This window comes from Columba livia, chromosome 1 (genome assembly GCF_036013475.1).
Source record: "Columba livia isolate bColLiv1 breed racing homer chromosome 1, bColLiv1.pat.W.v2, whole genome shotgun sequence".
In the NCBI taxonomy this organism is placed as follows: domain Eukaryota; kingdom Metazoa; phylum Chordata; class Aves; order Columbiformes; family Columbidae; genus Columba; species Columba livia.
In genome coordinates this window covers 198,019,369-198,041,051 of record NC_088602.1, presented here as the reverse complement: position 1 = coordinate 198,041,051, position 21,683 = coordinate 198,019,369, and the positions used below count along the sequence as shown (strand labels likewise).

At 39.2% G+C, this 21,683-nt stretch overlaps 1 protein-coding gene across 2 annotated transcripts in view; it reads right to left on the bottom strand.

The window, feature by feature from the left end:
* The window catches only part of RELN (reelin), a 289,062-nt gene that overhangs the window by 191,163 nt on the left and 76,216 nt on the right, over positions 1–21,683 (bottom strand). For both annotated transcript variants that reach the window (XM_065049108.1, XM_065049107.1), the window contains exon 3: positions 14,982–15,117. In XM_065049108.1, the coding sequence (XP_064905180.1) occupies positions 14,982–15,117 (136 nt within the window). The remainder of the gene's footprint in view (positions 1–14,981; positions 15,118–21,683) is intronic.

Here is a 21,683-nt window from a genome sequence, read left to right as displayed (position 1 = left end):
GATAGTGCGAAAAGCAACTCAGAAGCAGAGCTATCTTTTTGATCCCTTTACTCACTTAACTCTTGTTTGCTGAGAACAATGAGAAGAAAAAAGTCACCTAACAATTTAAAGGCTACACTGACTAAGAAACCCATTGCTCAAAACCACTGGAGGAAACACCACCATTCTCTGAAGCAATGGTATTTTCATTGTGTTAAGTAACAACAGAGGTCTGGCCTCTTGAAACCTTTTTTTTGTGTGAAGGTGATTCTAAAATAGACTCCTTGAAACATAAAAGACAACAATTTGCACACAGATAATTGGAACAATGATCCAGTTGCCCATAGTATTTAAAACACAAGGATCTGGCTAAAAAACATTGGTGACCCACTAAACAGTGCCAGCTCTGGGAGAACAGGGACAGTAGCTCAAAAGCAGGGCACTTCACCCAAAGGAAAGGTCAGTACTCCCTGGCAAGAAGGAAAATACCCAAACAGATTGCATGGCTGCCGGCAAGGACGAGTCTCATAGCTGAAATGTTTGCCCTTGCAGACATCACAGTTGAAATTTCACATGACTTTCAGCATGACTTGAGTGCCATAGGGGGATCTAGTGGTATGCAGGGCACACAAACCTGGGAGAGCAGCCTGGGGAGCCCAGCTCCAGATGCACCAAAGTGCCTCACCAAAAGTTTCCAAGGCACATGGACTCAGGCATGTGCAAATTCCACAGCCTGACAAAGGCAAAAGTTCTCTCCCAAACTTCCAGAAGGAACACCGGTGTCTGACCAGACATGATCCTGCTCATTCACTTTTCAACTATGTGCCCGCATCCAGCTTCAAGAAAAGTAGCCTCATTCACTACAGTAAACCATGGCTGTTTGCAGAATCACAGAATGTTAGGGATTGGAAGGAACCTCAAAATATCATCCAGTCCAATCCCCCTGCTGGAGCAGGAACACCCAGATGAGGTTACACAGGAATGGGTCCAGGCAGGTTTGAATGTCTCCAGAGAAGGAGACTCCACAACCCCCTTGGGCAGCCTGTTCCAGTGTCTGTTACCCTTACTGAGAAGAAGTTTCTTCTCAAATTTAAATGAAACCTCCTGTGTTCCAGTTTATACCTGTTGCCCCTTGTCCTACCATTGGTTGTCACCGAGAAGAGCCTGGCTCCATCCTCGTGACACTCACCCTTTACAAATTTATAAACATTAATGAGGTCACCCCTCAGTCTCCTCTTCTCCAAGCTAAAGAGTTAGGATTAGTGACCCTTTCCTCCTTCTTTTCAGTAACAGACCAAACAGCAAAGCAGCAAGCCTGGAAATTATCTCTATTGACTCAGTTCCCCCCTTGGTCCAAGGATCTCCCTGCACAGAGCAGGGATTTTCCCACTAACTGACAGGCTAAAACCTTCCATTAAACCCTAGCACTGCAGTTTCTCACAGCCAGAGAAAGGAGTCACCAAAAAATCAACTGGGAAAAGTCTAGCAGACAGAAAAGGGAGTAGAATTTTAATCCCTAATTCTTCCACAGTGCTGGACTCCACGTGTCTCTGCACAGGTACCTGGTCCAGCCCACAGATGTCAGGACACCACGCCATGTGGTACGCAGCAGAGAGCTGAGCTCCAGCTCCTCCTAGCCCAGAATAGCTCCACGAAAAGCCACCTTCACTATCTCATCTTTCTCCATCCACTACGTCAAGCCTTTGTCCTGTGAGTTAATGAGCAGTCCTACAGCCCAGACAGAATGGGTGCTACCACCTCCAAACCCAACGCAGTCCTGCAGGTGCAAATCAGGTATCCCTAGGCCACACATTGTGCTGACTGGGTTTACAAGCTTAAGATACGCAACAGCAGGTATTCCCCAGGAACTGGTGTTGGAAACCATGAAGAGGAGACACATGTGACCCCTACCCAACACTCTCAGTTCCCCCAGAAGAAAGCTCCTCCTGGGGCTGGAAGCTGCGTGGTTAGATAAATACTACCATTTGCTAAGCTATGAAATCTCCACACTAACTTCACTCAGACAGAGAAGCACTGACTACGTAACACTTTTCAGACTTGGTTTCGCTTCAGTAAAGACAGTTACTGTAAAATCAGCAAACCAAAAAATCCCTAATGTTAGTTGATATTATTTGTAGAGGATGAGCATTTACTCTACTGTTTTAAGAGAATAAACCATTCTAGTAATTGTACAAGACCAAAAAGGCAGTACTTCCAAATGCTATTGGATTTGGCCCTCTGATTTAAATGCACTTCAAATAGGTTGTTTGTTTGTTTTTAAACTTTTGGATCTTCTGGAGGTGTCATTTTCCCTTTTAATTTTGGCAATCTAACAAATTTTAGGGAAGTTTCCCAATACCTCACAAGCTGTTAGAGCATCTTCAAGCCATCCCTACAGCTCTTCTATCATAGTTTGTGTAAAGAAAAAAATTTAGCTCATCATTGCAACAGCTGCTAATGACGATCTCCAGGCTTTCTTCTATTATAATTGATAAAGAGAGAATGACAAATATTTTAAGTAGCTATTAAACTGTGCTAAATCAATGGTGATTTACACAGAATTTCTATAGGCGCATACAGCACATCCACTTTAATATAAAGGGAGTTAATTGTGATCAACAATACTACAGTGGAAAGTAAATGAATTCTTAATGAGAAACTTTGCATGTTACAAAAATAGAAGCTAATAAGAAAACTCTTGCTGAATTTTTCACATTACATCATCAGTAACTACTACTATGTTGAAAACATCAAAAGGAAAACATGAGTATTTTAAAGGCTTTTATAGATTAATCCATTTACAACATAATAGGGTTGGGAAAAAATGATTTTTTTTAACATTCATTGTTTCTCTATATTATTGGGAATTTATCTTAACAGGTGTTAGACTAATTAAAAAGTTATCATCATAGAATTCAGGGTTATTTTTTTAGCCCCTGAATGCAAGACTGGAGACTTTACAGTTGTCCTTGTCGCACTTTTACAACCTCTTTTGTTTGACTTGTAGGTTTTAATGTGCATCATAACACCTCTCATCCAGCAGTAAGAAATTCTCTGGGGAACACTTGCAGAAAATAGGACATTGAGTCCATAATTAAAGTAATCTCTTCCCGGGCAGATGCTTCAGTTGGCTCTGTTATCACATATTACAAAAGGCATCTTGAGGCCTATAAAATGTGTGGCAAATGGCTTTGGAGATGAGAAACAGCAATTTTTCATCTAATTTTGATCCATAGACATGTAAGTACTGTATTGCTACTTTTTGGTATGGAGCCAAATAACTATTGTGGTTGTTGAAATAAGCTTGGCAGTAACCAAAATTAAAGAGTACTCCAGCTTTTATCCTCAGTCAGGAAAGCCTTTTTCTAACCATCTTTGCTCTTAGCAAAAAAGCGTGCCATCTCAAATATGCGAGTTAATGCCTACATCTGGATTTATTAGAAGAAAGGCTTTATGCAGCTTAACTCACCATACATATTCTCCCTCTGTTTGCTTGTTAAAACGATCATTCAAATTATGGCCCTAACATCTTCACTGCTTTGCAGAACAGTCTGTGATACTGCTTGGAAGTGTTTCTACTGTTTATCTTTTGTATTTTAGGATGTTTAGGATGTTGCTCTTTGAATGCATAAGTAGGTTCTGCAAAGTAATTTGTTCACGTCGGTTATAATCCTTTGCATAAACTCTAAAACTGATAGGAGCTGAGTTTATGAAGCATGCCTTTGGGTCCTGACTGCAACTGATGTGTCCTATGTAGGCAAAATTTGACCTCAAATTAGTGAAATACTGGGGGAAAAAAAAAAAAGAAAAAAAAAAAAGAGATTGACTTTCATTATTCATTTCTTCAAACTTGCTATTTTAATTTCTTCCCTACTTGGGTGGGAAACCATAGAAATTGCTGAAGAGCTGTTTACTGTTTAAGACTTTAAAAATGAATCTTTCACTGAAAATGTTTCAAGTAAATGTACATTATCACTTGGGCTAAACAGCTTATGTTGAGCTAAGAGGGATATTTAGAAGCCTGTAAGAGCAAATGCTATATTTGCTACATTTCTAGTAAGAACTAAAAGATCCAAGCCACTCAAGAGTGATAAGGAAAATAATGCCATGTTAGCAAAACCCTATTTCATAATGTTACAGTGGTATTGTATCTGTAGAATATATGACAACAGCCATTAAGCAGCAACAAGAGCCAGAAAATGGTATTTGAAATACTTCAATAATTTGCTCTTAAAATAAAATTTATTTCTATTTGAATTAGGGTAGGACCTCCAAGTCTTGTCCTAGGTGATAACTCTTCTGTATCACAACAGAGTGGAACAGAACTCTCACTGAGAGCTGCTATGATGATGACCCTGTCATTACAATGTCATTATGGCATCCACCATTACACCACCACTGTGTCATCATTATCAGAGCAGGTGCCATCAGAGCAGATGCAAGTAATGTAACACTTTAATACAGCCATCCTGGCCTTTTAACGGGGCTAGTAAGGCAGATATGATGACTTGGGAAATGAATGAACTGGTTTTTAATTCTGAAAGTTAATTCTGTGCATTTCTCTTTATTCTTCACTTCCACACTGGGCAGAGGTTTCCAGGGCCCTGTTGTATGGGCCAGCAATAGACGCCTGTTAAAATCTGCTGGCTCTCATCACACAGATGGACCCACGGGGGCTCCTGCCTGAAAGGACCAGGCTGCCGCGGTAGGGGAGGGAGGGTGCTCACCCGAGGAGGTTGTGTGCATCTGATGATCGTGCCACTTACCATGGGGATTTTCAAAAAGGGTGTATTCCAGGCCGTAAGAGAAAAGGAGACAAGGCAGACATGCCACACTGGATTCAGGAATGAGTCTCTCATTCAGGAGTCACTCAGAAATGGCTTTCATTTTTTCCAGAGCACAAACAGTGCAAGATAGTGGAGAAAAAGGGAGAGAGCTATTAAAAGGTTCTGGTTTAAACCTCTCTAATGTAAATAGAAGAAAAACAAAGCAAGTGAATTACTACTATTTCATTTACCTCTATATGTTTTCTCTTTTACCTGCCACATAGTAATTGTGTCAGAAACCTCTGCAAGCTTCAGAGCTCTTTTGACTGCTGGGGTCTTTGGCTCGGAGGACAGAGTTCATTAACTTAAATAGAGCACAATATGATCATATACAGACCACTGCATTTAGACAATGTTTGTATTCTGGGTGACATCAAAATAATTAACTGTCATTCATAAATACTGCAAGAAAATCAGAGAAAGATAGACACTATCAAATACTTTCCTAGCACAATTCCATTCTGATGACATTTGTATAACGTATATACCAAGGTTACAGAAGGATCATTATATTTTATTATTTACTCTGTACTGTTTTGTGTATAATACTATTATAATATTTTATAATTAATAATTATAAACTGGTTGAATTATATCTCATTTTATATTCAAATATAAGAATTATCTAAATATTAATAATAAATCCGAGTTTCTCAAGCTGTGAAGGGAGGGATATACCTCATTTTTAAGTACAGTTTAAATTTTAATTATAAGAGACATTTTTGAGTTCATTCTGTCAGCTAGTTTGAGGTCATGGTCATTCTGAATACTCAAATCCAAGTTTTCCCAGGATGTGGGCAACAAAAGCTGAACTAATGGGTTTTATATCTTCAAGGAAAAGATTTCTTTCTTTCTTGTTTTTAAACTTCTGCTAGAACTAGATGTGAGGAGACCATCCCAGTGTGGAAAAAGGAAAACATTTTTTTGTCTTATTGGATATTCACATTCATCATAACCAAGTTTTTACATTTTATACACATACATGAAGTCTTGCTGAATATTACTGAATGTCTACATAATACTTTGTAGATCACTCTATTAAAGTTCATCCAAACAAACAAGGCAAGAAAAGTAAGTTAACTTGTGTGAACTGAGAATATGGACAGAGCAGCCTTGTATGTCCTTGGTTGTGTACACAGACAAAGCAAAATTTCAAACAAATAATTCAAAGGCAAGAATTTTAAAAAATACAAAAAGAATTTTCTGTGCCTTTGATGACAGCATGGATACACATGATTGCTGTGCTGGATCAAGGCCAGTGCTCAGCATCCTGTAGTACTGAGCTCTTCACATGTTTATTCAGCAATAGCCCCTGCAAGATGTCAAGTGCTTCCCAAAGAAGTATACAGACAATACACTTATCTCAAACTCATTAGTACACTGGACGCGTGTTTTATTATCCACTTGAGAGATGGCACTGAAATTATCAGACCCTCTCAGTCAACCAGGTGGATATTTCAGAACTCCCTGGTGACCGCTGATAGGACCTGAGGGAATGGCAGGAAGATTTGCCAGGGGAATGTTTAGGTTGGACATTAGGAAAAGGTTCTTCCCCCAGAGGGTGCTGGAGCTCTGGAACAGGCTCCCCAGGGAGGTGTCACGGCCCCAAGGCTGACAGTGTTCAAGAAGAGACTGGACAACACCCTCAGACACATGGTGTGAACTACGGGGTTGTCATACGCAGGGACAGGAGTTGGACTCGATCCTTATGGGTCCCTTCCAACTCAAGGCATTCTGTGATTCAATGAACTACAAAGGGCTTCCATGCAGACAGTGTCAGGTTTTACAGGCTTGTCTGCAGTACTGAAATTTATCTTCCTAAAAATTTGTACTCTGCCTTTGCCCCTACTTGTGTTTTTATGCACTATATGTTTACCCCTACAGAATGGTTCCATGTATGTTTATTGCTCACTCTTTGTATAACCAACATTTCCAAAAGGATTCACATACCTGTTTCATACCTGTTTTATTAAGCATACTTCTTCTACCATGTCATTTTGAAAGGTTTGTTATTGATCAGTTACTAGCAGCCAAAAGATGTTTCATTCAATTCCTCTGTTACACAGGAAAACTTCCTAGTGGAAGCAAACTGAGTGCGTAAATGTATTTCATAGCCTAGTCATGTTTTCAAAATTAAGCCATCTTGAGAAAAGAGGAAGACGAAGCACCTCTTCGTATGCAACAAAGATTTATGTGTTGATGATCTAAAATACGCTCTGAAAAATAACCCTGAGGTTAAATTTCAGAGAGAGAAAAACAAAGTTCAAGAGGGAATTTTAAACATGACTACAGATAACTGTACTGCAGATTGTGAACTGGTGGTCTCATGCACAAAAATAATGTGCATGTTGCTCAGAAAGTGAAGAACATAAAATCTAATCTCTGCTTCTAGAATTGCTAAATGAACATTTGTAAGAAGGGAAGTAATTCTCACCACAATTCCGTACAGTCAGTTGTTTCATTATTTAAATAATACCAGTAGAAAATGATTGGATTTCATTTTATTTCATGCAGGAGGTGCCAGAGTCTTATATGGAACCATGTCAAAATCTTAACGGAGTAGCCAAAGGCTATATTGAGCCATCTTCTCCTATCATACATTACAAGTATGCGATATATTAAATTTGTATCATTCAAAGAAAAGAAACCATCCTAACATTGTACCATCTTGCAGTTCCTATTCTGGCATTACACAATGTTGATGGAAGTAGCATTTTATGCTTTTTTACTCATCTTCTGAATTAAGTCCAACTAACTTATCACTTGAATTTTCATGTGCTTTTATTTTTAATAAATGTTCACATACCCATTCTTCCTGGCTTTGTTGGTTCTGCTTTTATTGCGCCTACACAGCATGAGGAGCCTAAAATAGCAAATGGTCAGTGTCTGCACACTTGGAGAAAATGTTAAAAACTGAACATTCTTTTCATTAAAGTGGACTTCCAGTACAAGTATCAGACATCTAAGATAATACTAAACAGGCTTTACCTCCAAGGAAAAAGGAAAAAAAAAGGCAAGATTTTATTAGCCTTGCAAAGTTGCCTTTTTTATTCATATTCTTCAGCAGATTTCAACTGTTCAGCATCCTGCTCATTGGAGATTCTTGACACAGACAAAGCTACTGACTGTTGAGGGTGGTAGGAATGAAAAATTCCTTTTCATGGTTTGTACAAGGTGCTTATGTTTAGGCAGCTGAGTCTGTTTGGGTGGGATTCAGATCCTGATTTTCAAAAGCTTAAAACAGATGCCTGCATAAAGATCTACATGGGAGCTAGGTAGCTAGTGATCTATTTTGGTCAGTGGAGACCTAGGACTTGATTCAGCTGTGTAAATATATCTAAAATAATTTTGAATGTCCTAAAGAAACTAGTAGAGCTACAGAGGCCTTCTAGATCTGCAGGTACCGCTCACTAGATGTAAAACTGAGTACCAGGCCCTAGATGTCTATTGGAACCAGATTACACCCTCATTAAGTCTCAAGAGAGTTACAGATGCACAGCTCACACATTAATACCTACCCGGACATATCTACATATCCTATCTTCAGTCAAAAACAACTGAAAATCCCTCTGAGGGGCAGAAAATCAGGTGCAACCAGCTTCCATCGCCTTCATGGTTTTCTTCCTTTACTCTAAACATTTTTAAAAATTTACCATCAAGGTACACTTTGTGCTACGTTTTTCTGCCAACAAAGTTTCTGAAAACACACAGATTTTCTCATTCGTCATCTCTGTTTGCTTTATCACCACACAAAATAGATGAAGTTCAGACAAAACTAATAGACAAGCTAAATTTAATTCTGTACAGTCAGTTGAGTCTATGCTGCTTGGGGTCATACTTAGAGAAGCTACAATGATTCCATGCACCGTGTTTGCATTTCACTGGAAAATTAACAAACACAGTAGATGAAGGAGGTAATCTGGGCATCACATCAAAATGGGACATGAGAGCAGAGCCAAGATCTGAATCAAATGTTGGCTTGTGATTTTCAGAATGTTATATATAATGCTGATTGATAATAAAACAATGCCTATACCCATGGAAGTGGAAAACCAAGCAAAGGAGTAATTTTTCTTCATAGTGCCAGTAAACTGACACACCAACAAGGAACAATTAGTGATGATTTCTTTTTTTTCCATAAGGCATAAGTTATAAGCAATATGGAAAATGACTGCAACACTGGGCTAATGTTAGAACTACCCTGACTATAAACCAGGACTATATCTTATTTGGTGCCTCCGTGACCCTTGTCTCAAATGGAGTCCACCCCGACATCAGAGTGATAAGAAATACCCTGCTTCAACCTTACCTTGCAATAAAGAGTAGGAAGAGAAGGGCAGCACTCAACTGAAGCAGGGAGCTGGTGCTTCACAGAACCCCAAAACCAAGGCTCTCTATACATTCAGGTTTCCATGTGCATTATAACACACTTTTCAAACAGCTGCAAAGATTGCAAATCATGGCAACAACTAGGGTGCTACAAACAACAACATATTTCATTGTCCAATTCTGTTTCATCATAAGAACTTGAAGGACAAAAACTTATATGACCACATAATTAAGAGTTGAGTGATTATATATAAATACAAGGGACCTAAGGGACCTTAGTATTGACATTTGTATTTTCTGTTTACTTTCCACTTTTAATATTTGTGTGTATTATCACTGTGTATGGAGTAAACATGATTGCGTACCTAATCTTGAAGATTACCCTCTGTATTTCTTTCAAACAAATGAAAAAAACCCCAGTAAACAGTGTCTTAAATGACAGTTTAGCTAAGTGGTTTACCAGGGGAATGTGGTTCCTTCAGACAATATAGCTCTTTCCCACCCTGGTTAGAGGATTAGTATAGCAAACCATGTAATCTTCTTGGATGTTTATTCAATATTTCCATAATTATTATCATAGGTTTTCTATAAATGCTTTAAATAGGTAACCAAGCCTCTCAATCACAGTCTTTATGTTCTGTAGTGTTTGCACAGCATGATATTTCAAGTTCATATATTAACACAGTTGACAGTTTCTAGAAACAGGCTTAAACATATGGGCATGAAAAGACCAGTTCTGGAACAACGTACTTTGAATTTCCCAGAAAGGAGTTGTATCTTTAGGTGATTATGGGAAAAGGCATATTCTTAGTGAAAAACACATCTCCTTTCCTGAAAGTTTCTTCCAAGTTTCTTTCAATTGTTCAGCTATCTGACTCAGCATTCAGTCTCAAACTTGTTTCCAGGGGTTGTGCTGAGAACCAGTTGCTCCTGCTTCAGGAGAACTGATGTGCCAGTGTCCTGGCTCAGCAACCACAGCTCCCTGACCTCTGTTTTCCCAGGGGGACACTGCCACAGCTATTCTTGTTCCCTTTTAGCGATTTTCACCATAAACTATGCTAAACAGGTGTCAAATAACATGATTGGGCCTTTTAGTACTTCCAAAGCCTTCCTAATGTACAGAATATTAAGAGCAGTGCTGATGGGTCACATCTCTTACATGGGTTATTAGATTCAGGAAGACAGCATTACAGAAGTCCAGTCCACTATTAATAGAGGTTATAGTGAATACATGTATAGACCCAATCATAATTATAAGACACCTGTTCAATGACCAGCAAAAATGGCTATATAAGAGAAAAAACCTTTATTTTCTAAAGTAATTTCTATAGCAAGCTATTCTATTCTGTGATAAACCATGTTGATGGTCAAAACACAATTTGCTTTTGCAATTTAGATCAGCTTTATCACTTTTACAAACTAGTAAGTTAAGCCATCTGTAAAAAAACAGGCTTAACAACCTAAGATGTAAGCCGACGTGCCACCCTGCTCAACAGCCATTATTATCCCCCCGACAGGCTGAGTTTTAACTAGGTTAGTGTGAGCTTAGAGCAGAAATTACAAAGAGTGAAACCTAGCTGAAGGACTATGAATATAAGGTTTTACAAATTTGTACATGATCAGAGGAATGACTTGTTAGTGTAAAGGAGGACCTACTATTTTTTGGTGGTAAAGAGCATTTACAGACCCCATTAATTTGCTTAAGAGCCCCCAGTGCTCAACATCTGTATAAAACAGTCCTAAATTCCTGCTAAGAAAACTGTTCTGCAATAAATGATGCATTTTAGCTTTGATTTCCCCATCTCGTCTGGAGGTATCTATGGTGAAAAAATACTAAAGGATTGTACCAACATGTAGTATGGGGACACCAGCGGCATTCTGTGTTTCCCTTAGAAGTGTATTTTATAAAAGAGCACTTCTAAATATTTACTTATTAGCCATAACAGGATACTTCAACAGGACAATTAAGAACAAGTTTGCACATCATCAGTGGGAAACAATAACTGGAGTACACCAAATTGTAGAGATGAGGGATCTTGCAGGGAGGAAGGAAAGAAACTGAGTGCTATGCTGGTGAGCTTCTGTACAAGGTGTGAATCCTAGTTTACTGCATACCTGCATCTCCCATCCCCAGGAATAAGCCCACCTTCCTTGCAGGAGCCCCCTGTGGACCTGAGCACCACATCCCTCTCCACAGTGGTCCCAGTTCCCCTCATCCCAGAGGATGAAAGCTTTGCTAGCCCTCCTTTTCTGCAACAGCAGCAACACCTTGGGTGTCCATCACTTGGCTGTTTTAGTAAACTAACTGTGGCCAGGAGCCATCTTCTTTGGCCATGCCTGGGAATGCATCATGGGCTGAGAGCTGGAAACTGCCAAATTTGTGCCTGGAAAATTTCTGGTACCAGGCAGGACTGTTGCTGGGAATATCCAAATTTACTGGCTGCTGGTTTTTATGAGACTTAGTATCCTGATATCTCAGCACCTCTGTTATGTTTGTTTTATTACCAGTGGGTATAAGAGCTGCGGGGGGAGGACATACTGACAGCATCACCACACAAATCTTATTTCTTAGGGGTTCAGTCTTTTTCAGGACTGAGCTCTAGAAGAGTAAATCAAAAAGGATGGATGAAGTAAAATGGAATTTTGCCCATGACATCTATAGGGTCATAACTTCTCTGTGTCATATTCAGGTTGCTTGTGGAAGCCAGGGGAGGTTAATAGCAGTTAATAAAAGCTAGCTGTGCACTGGTCTGTGGGAGATTTGCCTGGTGACCTTTGTCCAGCTCTTCCCAAGAATTGTCCAGGGAGAGGTATCAACACTGCAAAAAAAAACCACACACCAAAGCTAGTGCTAATTAATAACCTTATTATTCATCCTCAGAGAGGTCAAATACTAATGAACTGATCTGAATCACAGATGTATTGGCAACAAACAGTGTAGGAAGCTCTTACCTATATTGCACTGTTATTGGAGTCTATCAACTCAAGTACCTTTTGTAACTACTTTTAACATATATTAAATTAAACTTAAATTAAAAATATTTTCATTTATATTAAACTTAAATTAGACTGGTAGACTGGTCTCAAGTGTTAAAAAATCTTTTAAAAGTTAATTGTTTGCTATAGAGGAGCAAATGGAGTTGAACAAGCTAGAGCCAACTGGAAATACTGAAGTCAAGAGAACTGGGTAAGGCAGGCAGACTAACACCATGCCACAAATAAAGCTTTGTTTACTGTAACTTGTGATTTAGTAGGCAGGAGAAACAACAGCTGAAGCAAGAAAGAGTGGGCAGCTGAATAAAAAATGAGAAGGAGGATAAGAGGCAAAACATATTTCTACGTCCTTCATTTTCATCAACTGATGATCACATTTCCCCAGGAATCCTGCAGCCAAGTGTGATCCTGGAATAAACACCAACTTTCAGAGAAGCTGAGGCTTTCCCCTCTTGTCTGAATGTGTCCTATGGGACACCAAACTGCATCACTTTGCTCATCCTCAAAGCCAAACGAGTATCACCCATGGAGGATACTTATACCACAGGGTGAGGCAGTATGTAAAGCCACCGAGACTGATGGACACCTGGGTCAGGGATCTTGGGAGCAGCTACACTGCTGAGCTCGTCGGTGCAGGATCAGACCCTTCAGCCCTGCCAGTCCCACGGACAGTGAGGAAGGACAGTTTTGCTGTCCCTGCACTTTGACTGCTGACATTTGTGGGTGTACATCCATGCTGCAAATTACACAGTCAAGAAGAAATCCAGATTTCTGCTATGTATGTTCTGCACACTGCAGCGTGGCTGAAGACTTTACTAACATAGTGCAAAGACCTCAATTTCTCAAGAGCAGCCCATGTTGAGGAGGTGCATTATAGATTATACAAACACAAAAATGTAGGCTGGATTTCCAAAACTGTTCAATGCTGACTTGACACTGTTTCCACTGAAGACAGTGATGAACTTTGCATTGATTTCAAGATAGGCAAGCACTCATTGTCTCAGAAAAAGTCCCTTTAATTCCATTTAAATCGGAATCAGCAGTCATAGTATTTGTACTTCTGTAGAGCTCTTTGTCAACTCTTCTTCAATAATGAACAAAATGAACAAAAAAACCCAATACAAAATCATGAAAAATAAAAAAATCAGTCACAGGAAAATAAATAACTGTTTATAACTGACCTCAAAAATTGCAATGGAGGGTCACATCTCATATAAATAAAAACATTCACAGTTGCTGTGCAAGCTAGCACCAGCAATTATTTCTTGAATACCAGGAAAAACAAAAATCTGACAAAGAGAAGGTGTAAGCATGAGTATGCAGAGAATAAGTAAATCTCATTCCTTATTTTCTCAGGCAGCTCAAAGAACAAAATTTAGCTGCTACAAGATGATCAACAAAGGAGACTATTTTTAGAGAGAAATTAAAGGAAGTATAAAATTCATAGATTTTCCACAGGAAAAAACCACAATTGACAGATTTCCTCAAGGTATATACAACTATTTTATGAGGCTCACTTTTCTTACACAGAATTTAAGTAAAAAAGTTACAGTATTTCCTGCCTAATAGTGAATAGGAATCTTAAATGTTGTAAACAGCTTCTCTGGTACATTGTAGAAATTAATGAGAAACAACTACATTCACTCATCAAAACTAATTTTTTCCCAATATACTGTTAGACGTTTAGAAGAAAAAGAAGGCTAGAAATAAAAATGTCTTGACATTGTCATTGCAGTTAATAAATAATGTGCTGAAACAGTGCAGGCAAAATATGTGCAGTATGTAGGAATATGGAAATATCAAAGACACAAATCAATAAATCAACAGGTACTGTGTTCACCATCAGCAACTTATGTTCTCAAAGAAGTATGCCACTCACTTCTTGCTTTTTACAACATGTTAAACAGTAAAATGACTATGTGGGGCACTTACCTGCAGCTTCTCAATACAGATAGAAAGGGAATAATACTCAGAGGAAGATTTGTTTTAACGAACAGAACAGTCACAGGAACACTCAAAAGGTCTTGCACACTGAAATTTTGCAACTGTTCATTTATCTGGTTAGTGAGCAGTCTGACTTTTTTTCTATGGACAGGTCTAACTTGAAATATGTTCTACTATCAATTCCACTCCAGGTGTATTTTTTCTCTTGAATGTGATCTACCAAAATTTTGGGACAAATAATTAGAAATTACTTTAAGGTAAAATATAGCAATATACATTATTAAAATCCATGTTAAGCTGTGTGTTTCGCTGGTGCTAAATTGTCAAATGATGATTTAGGTCTTTAAAATAAATTATCAAAAAACCCTGTAAAATGACCTCTTGATTTTTTCCAGGTTGTAAAATAGATGAATTAAGCAGAAGTTAAAAATTATTATTATTAGAAACAGTAAATACTTGAGTATGACTGCTCTCAAATACTTGTATTTTATGTTGCTGCTTACAAACTGAATAATACATCTGTGTGATGTCCTAACTTATTAAATGCAACAGATAAAAACTTAGGTCAATGCAAATGTGTTGTATATTTAAAGGATCAATGATATGATTAATAACTAAGAGGAAACAATTTCTATTGAAATGCTAGGCTAGGTGCACTTGCATGTTATTGCTCTCATGGCACGCTACATTACAAAACAGTCTCCTTCCTACATACTGTGAAATATAAAGTCCAAATATGCACAGAAACTCTTCAGCCAGGAAGAACTCAATATTTTTACTTCTTATTAAAGTCTACACTTTGCAGGACTGACTCCCTGACCCAGACATAAGGTCCTAGTGAAAGTAGATCAGAGCATTTCATTATCTCCAAAGTGATCATATTCTCATAGGTGCTGCAAATATACCTACATGAAGTTGACACAGCCTGTCCCCGCAGGTGGAGCAATCCAAACAAAACTGAGGTTTGTAGTCGGGAGGTGGCTCACGTGTGATGCAACCACGCTGCACATAAACTGGTTTCCAAACTGGTGGTCAGACATAATTCCTGTGAGAAAGACACAGGGGAGATAAACAATGACATGTTAACGGCTCATTGCGAGGTGCTAACAGACTGTGAAATAGATCTGCCATGTGTTTCATCATGGCAACATGGAGTAAAAAAACCCAAAACCAAATCAAGAATATGCCACTGAGTAATTAGAATTAATGCCAATGAAAACATTGGAACTGGCCTTTGCTTAAGCCAAGGTTGACTTTGTATTTACTACAAGGCTCCATGTATTTCCTACTGTTATCCTTCAAGAGACCAATACCAGAGGAACTATTTCCATTTTTAAAGGAGGAGCTGGATGACAGCTGATGTACATCAGTGGGATTCCATTACCTGATTTACACACAGTACAGATCTAAAAGAAAATAAAACCTGAAGGAAATAATGCTGTTTTAATAAGCAAAACAAAGCTTTTAGAGAAAGGTGCTCTCTTAAAATAGACAGGCACAGCTATTTTGAAAAGAAAAAACAAAACAAAAACAAACAAACAAAAAAAAAACCAACAAATTATTTTTGGATTCATGAACTTGTCTTCTGATGTGAAATAAATGTGTCAACCTTCAGCAGCTTTACCAGTATACATTCTTTCGACTTTTTTTGAATCAGCCTCTAATACATGGATGAATGTAAATGTCATCTATTAATTCCTCCCTTTGGAATTCACTACAGCGCACCATCAGACAAAAGAATTGTATTTTTGGACAAAAACCCAACATCAGACAGCAAACTTGTCTCCCTCAGAGCCCTTGTGTAGTTTCCTACAAATTAATGAAAACCTACTTGTTTGTTTAACAACCTTTGGCTTAAAGTAAGGCAATCTCACCCAAGTGGATTACTATACCTTTAATCCTAGTACATTAAACATTAAATGTTGAAACTATTCTTCTGAATGCACTTATCAGAAGCAAATGCCTTGTTCTGAGTTACTTCAAATATTGAACCTTCAATTCAGAAAATACTGACATGGCCTGAAACCTTGTTAATGGGATCAGAAAGAAAAGTGAATGGTAGCAGGTACCTCAGTGCTCAATGCTGTTAGGGGACTGTATCTCAGAAAGTTTATAGTGGCTGGTATTTCTGATGTTTATTTGTTGCAATTCAATCAACAACAAAGAAAGAAAACCTGTATCTGACTCTCCAAATCTCAGCCTGGTGCCTCTCCGGTGCTGCCAGGCCAGCAGCACGGCACAGGGCGGGGGCTGCCTCACAGGCAAACCATGTGCCGTTTTATGGGTCATTATCAACATCGGAAATCCCATCCAGGTACTGGTGAGGGTCACAGACTGCAGCTCAGGGTTATATATGTTATTTGTCCCAAGGGATGTTACATTCTAAACCAGCTTCAATTTTGGGGGAGGAAAAACGAAACCACAGTGAATTTAAGTAATCTGTCTCAGGAATGACAGGAGACAGCGGACGATGGCAGCAATGCCTGTACCTTTTAAAAACCACCACAACCTTCTCACTAGGGCTTTTTCAATTAGTTCCCCAATGAAGCATACACATGAGGTCTTTCATCATTCCATCATTCACACTCCCTTCAGACATGGACCTGTTGAAGCAGGCCCAGAGGAGGCCACCAAGGTGATCCAAGGGCTAGAGCACCTCTCCTGTGAGGACAGGCTGAGAGAGTTGGGCTTGTTCAGCCAGGAGAAGAGAAGGCTATGGGGAGTCCTTATTGCAGCCTTTCAGTACTTAAAAGAAGCCTGTAAGAAGGATGGGGACAGACTTTTTAGATGGGGATGTTAAAACAGGACAAGGGGTGATGGTTTATAACCAAAGGAGGGGAAATTCAGGCTAGACATGAGCAAGACATTTTTCATGACAAGGGTGGTAAAATACTGGAACAGATTGCCCAGAGTAGTGGCAAATACCCCATCCCTGGAGACATTCAAGGCCAGGCTCTGAGAAACCTGATCTAGTTGAAGATGTCCCTGCTCATTGCAGGGGGTTGGACTAGATGAGCTTTGACAGTCACTTCCAACCCAAACTATTCTATGATTCTATGAAATCCCCAGATGATGCTAAAGCCTGTTGGGTCAGGATGGCCACGGAGAAGGCTAAGGCTCCCCTGGGTGGAGCCTCTTTTGTGGAGAGCAGTAGTAGGGAATGGTAGAGATGGTATTTTGCTGGCTCCTGCTTATTGCAAGACACTAGATGCAGATGAGGTTTGGCTATGTCTTGCCATGCTGTACTGCCATTTTAAGTCTTTATTTGCCTTCCTTGCCTAATTGGGAAGAGTGGTATTAACATCCTAAAAGAAACCTGCTTGACTGGTGCCCAGGCTCACTGCTGAAGTCTGTCTAGTAGTGCCCTGCTGAGGCAGATGTGTCCAAAAATACAAACACCCAGAGAGGTCCCTTGCAGGGCAAGTGGTATTTGGGCGACTGCTTTGCTTTGCTGAGGGTAAAAGGTGGCAACTCATCTTCTTTCCCAAAGTTGTGGGTCTTGTCCTTTCTCTTTGAAATTTGTGCTATGCCAGTGACTTCAGTGATGTGGGACGGGGTCTCCGCGACTGGTGTGGAGCACCAGCTCTCATCTGCCACCACCTCTGTCTGCACAATGGGAAACAGAGACAGCTATAGTATTTAGCAGGTTAATTAAATAACAGACACTGTCAGGGGGGAAGCAGGAACAGCCCTTCAATTTGAATAAATCCCCCTTTCTCCAGAGCCAGCCAAATACAAGGGAAGACAAAGACTGCCCTACCACATCCCCCAGCCAGGGGACAGGCACACCAGCTTGGGAAATGTGATAGCTTCCCTCCTTGGCAGCAACTTGTGAGTTAATGAATTCCCTAGGTTTCAGGCAGTGGACTGCAAAAATGTGTCTAATACATCAAACACATACAACATCTGTGGAGAATTTCTTTTTCCTTTGATTTAGAGTTTAAAAAAAGAACAACTTCGCAGTGACTAGAATAAATTCTAAACAATGAAAAACAACTCATTCATTTTTTTTATAAAAATGTCAATGAATTGCACAGAGAATACACAAAATTCTGATTTTATCATTTTATCACCATTTAATCTTCATATTTAATTAAAAATTTATTGTGGTAATTTTTATAATAAAAACAACACTCCTACTATGCTGGATGTTCACTGGGTACCTCAACTCCAGCTTGGAGCCCAGAGTCTTCAAAAAATTTCACAAAAATTAAGTGCTAAAACTTGAGCAAGTGACAGAGTAATATTAAAAGAACGTTTATGATGTTTAAACCCACAGTTTCCTACTGAAAATGTGAACATAAAAAAATCATTAAAGTGGGAAAAAATGGAACAATACAATTGATACTAAGAATTCACTAAACTAAGGGTAAGGACTTGCTTCCAGCCTTTTTGCAGCCTCCTGCTGTGGAAGGCAATTCCTCCCTTCTCCATCTCCACTCTGACCTGGCAAGCTGCTTCCCAGACTGGACATTTGCCCTGCAACAAATCAAAGGACAAATACGAGACAGCATTCTACTGGAAAAAATAAAATTAAAACAAGACAAGCCCTATTATATAGCAGCTCTCAGAATAAAACTGTATCCTGTCTGTATCTCAGACAGCTTTGAAGACAGTATGTCTTCACTTAAGGTGTTTGGTCAACATTGTTCTACAGGCATCCCCTGGCCCGTCTTGTTGACCAGTGCAACTATAGATGTTCAAGTCTAATGTTTACAAAAGTAATAATCTTAAAGTGAAATTTTAAGATCTGTCTGTATAAGATTCTATAAAAGCTTTTGCAAATAATCAGCTGTTTCTATGTGACTTATTGAATACTGAAATGTTCAAAGGTTTGTTACAGCTGCATCCACAGCTCTAAAACGTGCTACATGCAAAGACACCATTACTATCTCTTTGAACTCCTTTTCACTTGTTTCTTACAGTGTGCACTCATCATACTAATGTGTTTCAGACATCTGCACCTTTTAGATTTTCCATTCCCTAAAATTTCGGAGGCTTTAGGCGTGTCAGTATAGTCAGTCAAATCCTAGACACGCTTTGTACCTGCCAACAGCCTTGCTAGCAGAGGAACTAGACATGCTCAGTCCCTCTCAAGATTTTACTCAGCAGCTGTTTTTGTTGTGTAAACTTTTAAAAATGTGCTTAGCCCTATTCAAGGCACCATCTATAGTCACTGAATCAAAGAATGTCTACGTGAAGAGGTAGATTTCAAGAGACAGATTAAATACAAGAAATCCAGGGCTAAAGAAAAAATATTGAATAGACAGTCTTAGGTGAAGTCAGATGACGAATACCTAGCTTTAATCTTTACACATGGAAAATTATTTTCTTGATAATCAGAATCACTAGTAAGGATGTAGCAGCTAATGGAGGAAAATAGTTTATCTCTTTTATAAGATGGCATACAGGAAGGTGAACAAGATGTGAAGATGCTGGTTTGGGTGGTCTATAAATGGCCAAGCTCAAGTGCAGAGATGCAGTAAGATTCACATCCTTTTCTACTTTCTAAGTCCGAGAAATGTGGATCCTGATAGTCCTGATTTACACATGCTAACTATGTAATGTTCTTTACTAGAATATTACATGTCCTCCTTACATATCTTCCTTAGAAAAGAGTTTCCTAAATCAGAACTTTATACAAGTAACTCTGCATCAGCATGTCAAGGTCCTTGGCAAATCCTTCATTGAAGCTAAGTCTCCGTAGACTTTCCGGCAGTGAACCAGATGGTAAGTAGTCTACCATTCCTAGCTATTATATTAATTATGACAGTAAAGGAGAGGGTTAATGTTAAATACAGGTGTAAAATGAATTATTACATTTTGGGTTTGCTGCCTCTAAACTGATCATCTGCTACATGCTTCCATTTTCAAAGTTGTGCATAAGAGTGGTAGCAAAGTGCCAACCATGAAATATTGATGAAATAGCAAGAAAATAAAGCTGTAAGTGTCAAATCACTCCAGGATCCTTGGGATCCTGATTAGTAGATAATGAACATAAGTCAGAAACAGACATCTTCAGATTAGATTTTGCATTATGTAAAAATGAAGTAGCTAGTGCTAGGAACAGCCTTTTCTCTTAGGAAACAGAGATGGGGACCTGTGTTCTTCACCCAGGCTCTGGTGTCTCAAAGGGTGGTCCATAGACCCACAAGCTGAGCACGGCTTTGCCTAGTGTTATGCAGCAGGGAGTGGTGCAGACGGGACTGTGCCAGAATACACCTCCCATGCTCCATCCCATCCTAAAGCGTCTGAACCAGAGCCTGCAGATTGCTTGTTCCATGCAGCACCAGGGATGGGCTCTGAGAGAGGATACAGGACAATTGCTTTTTTTTTTTTTCAAAATTGAGAGATGCTGGTAGCTACATCTGTTATAACAATCCATCATTTAAAGCAATCACTTTGGCAGAGAGCTCATGCTTGTAGTCTCTTCTCAGAAGCACATCCTCCTTATGAAGTTGAAGATTAATTGCGTATAGAGGTCACCCCACTCTCCTATTGCATCTAAGACCACATTATTAAGATGCAACAGTGTTGGGACAAGCTTGGTGGCTACAGACAAGGAGCCTGGCTTTTCAGTAAAGTCCTCTGGAAGGAAGGACCCAGCCCTGTAGACAGGTCCCCAGGACCACGACAGAAGCAGGGTCCCTCTGGAAGTTAAGGGACAGCCACATGCCTCTACACATCATTTGAGCACTAACAGAAGTTGTGTTGTGGTTGGGTGGCTAGCTGGCAAGACCTGAATTCACAGAAAACCAAGTGCAGGCCCTGAGGAAGATTTTAGTTTAAAATCTGTTCACTGAGTGTAAAACAGACACTAAGTGCATTTTACAGCTGTCAGAGCTGCAGCTTTCAGACCACGTTTTCAGAGACGGGCACCTCCTTTTGTCCTAGGTCTCTTTGGATATTTGAAGAACTTTTGTGATCCTTACCTGTAAACAAATGTAAAAATGAAATACGTGTTTTCCCTGAATGCTATAGCAAGTGAAATAATGGTTTATTTTTAGTTACTGGAATAATATTTGAGCATCATCCTTAAACTGTTATGAACCCCTTTCAGGACTCTGAAATGTCTCAAAATTCTGTGGAGAACTACTGGTAGGAAGAAAAACAAGTTTATTTCTGTTTGCGGTGTTTTTTAAAAAATAAACATATGATTAAGAGAAACATCAGTAGTCTGTGTTAAAAAGGACTGTTGGGAGTAAAGAAATATCTGGAGTTGATAACTGTAATTTCTATAACATGAACAAAAATGTACGATTATGAGCGTACGCAGTTTCTACTCAAGCAAGTAGCCAGTTAAAGGCAACAGAATTGTCCATGCAAGTTCCTTTCAAAGTGAGTAAAGGTGCAGAATCTGGCCCTAAGTGAACTGCACCCACCCAGATAAAATATGCTGTTGCTGATTGATTTTGGGGGGGACAATTTCATTCTTCTTCACAGGAAAAACACATCATGTTTGATAGAATGGAACAGATTGAAAAAGCACTTGTGATCAATTAAGGGTCAGGATGGTTTGATAAATTATTAAATAGTATGAAGAAAGAAAAGACCAGCAACCATCAGACACATTCTTCTACCCAGCAATATATTACCTTCATCTTTCTTGAA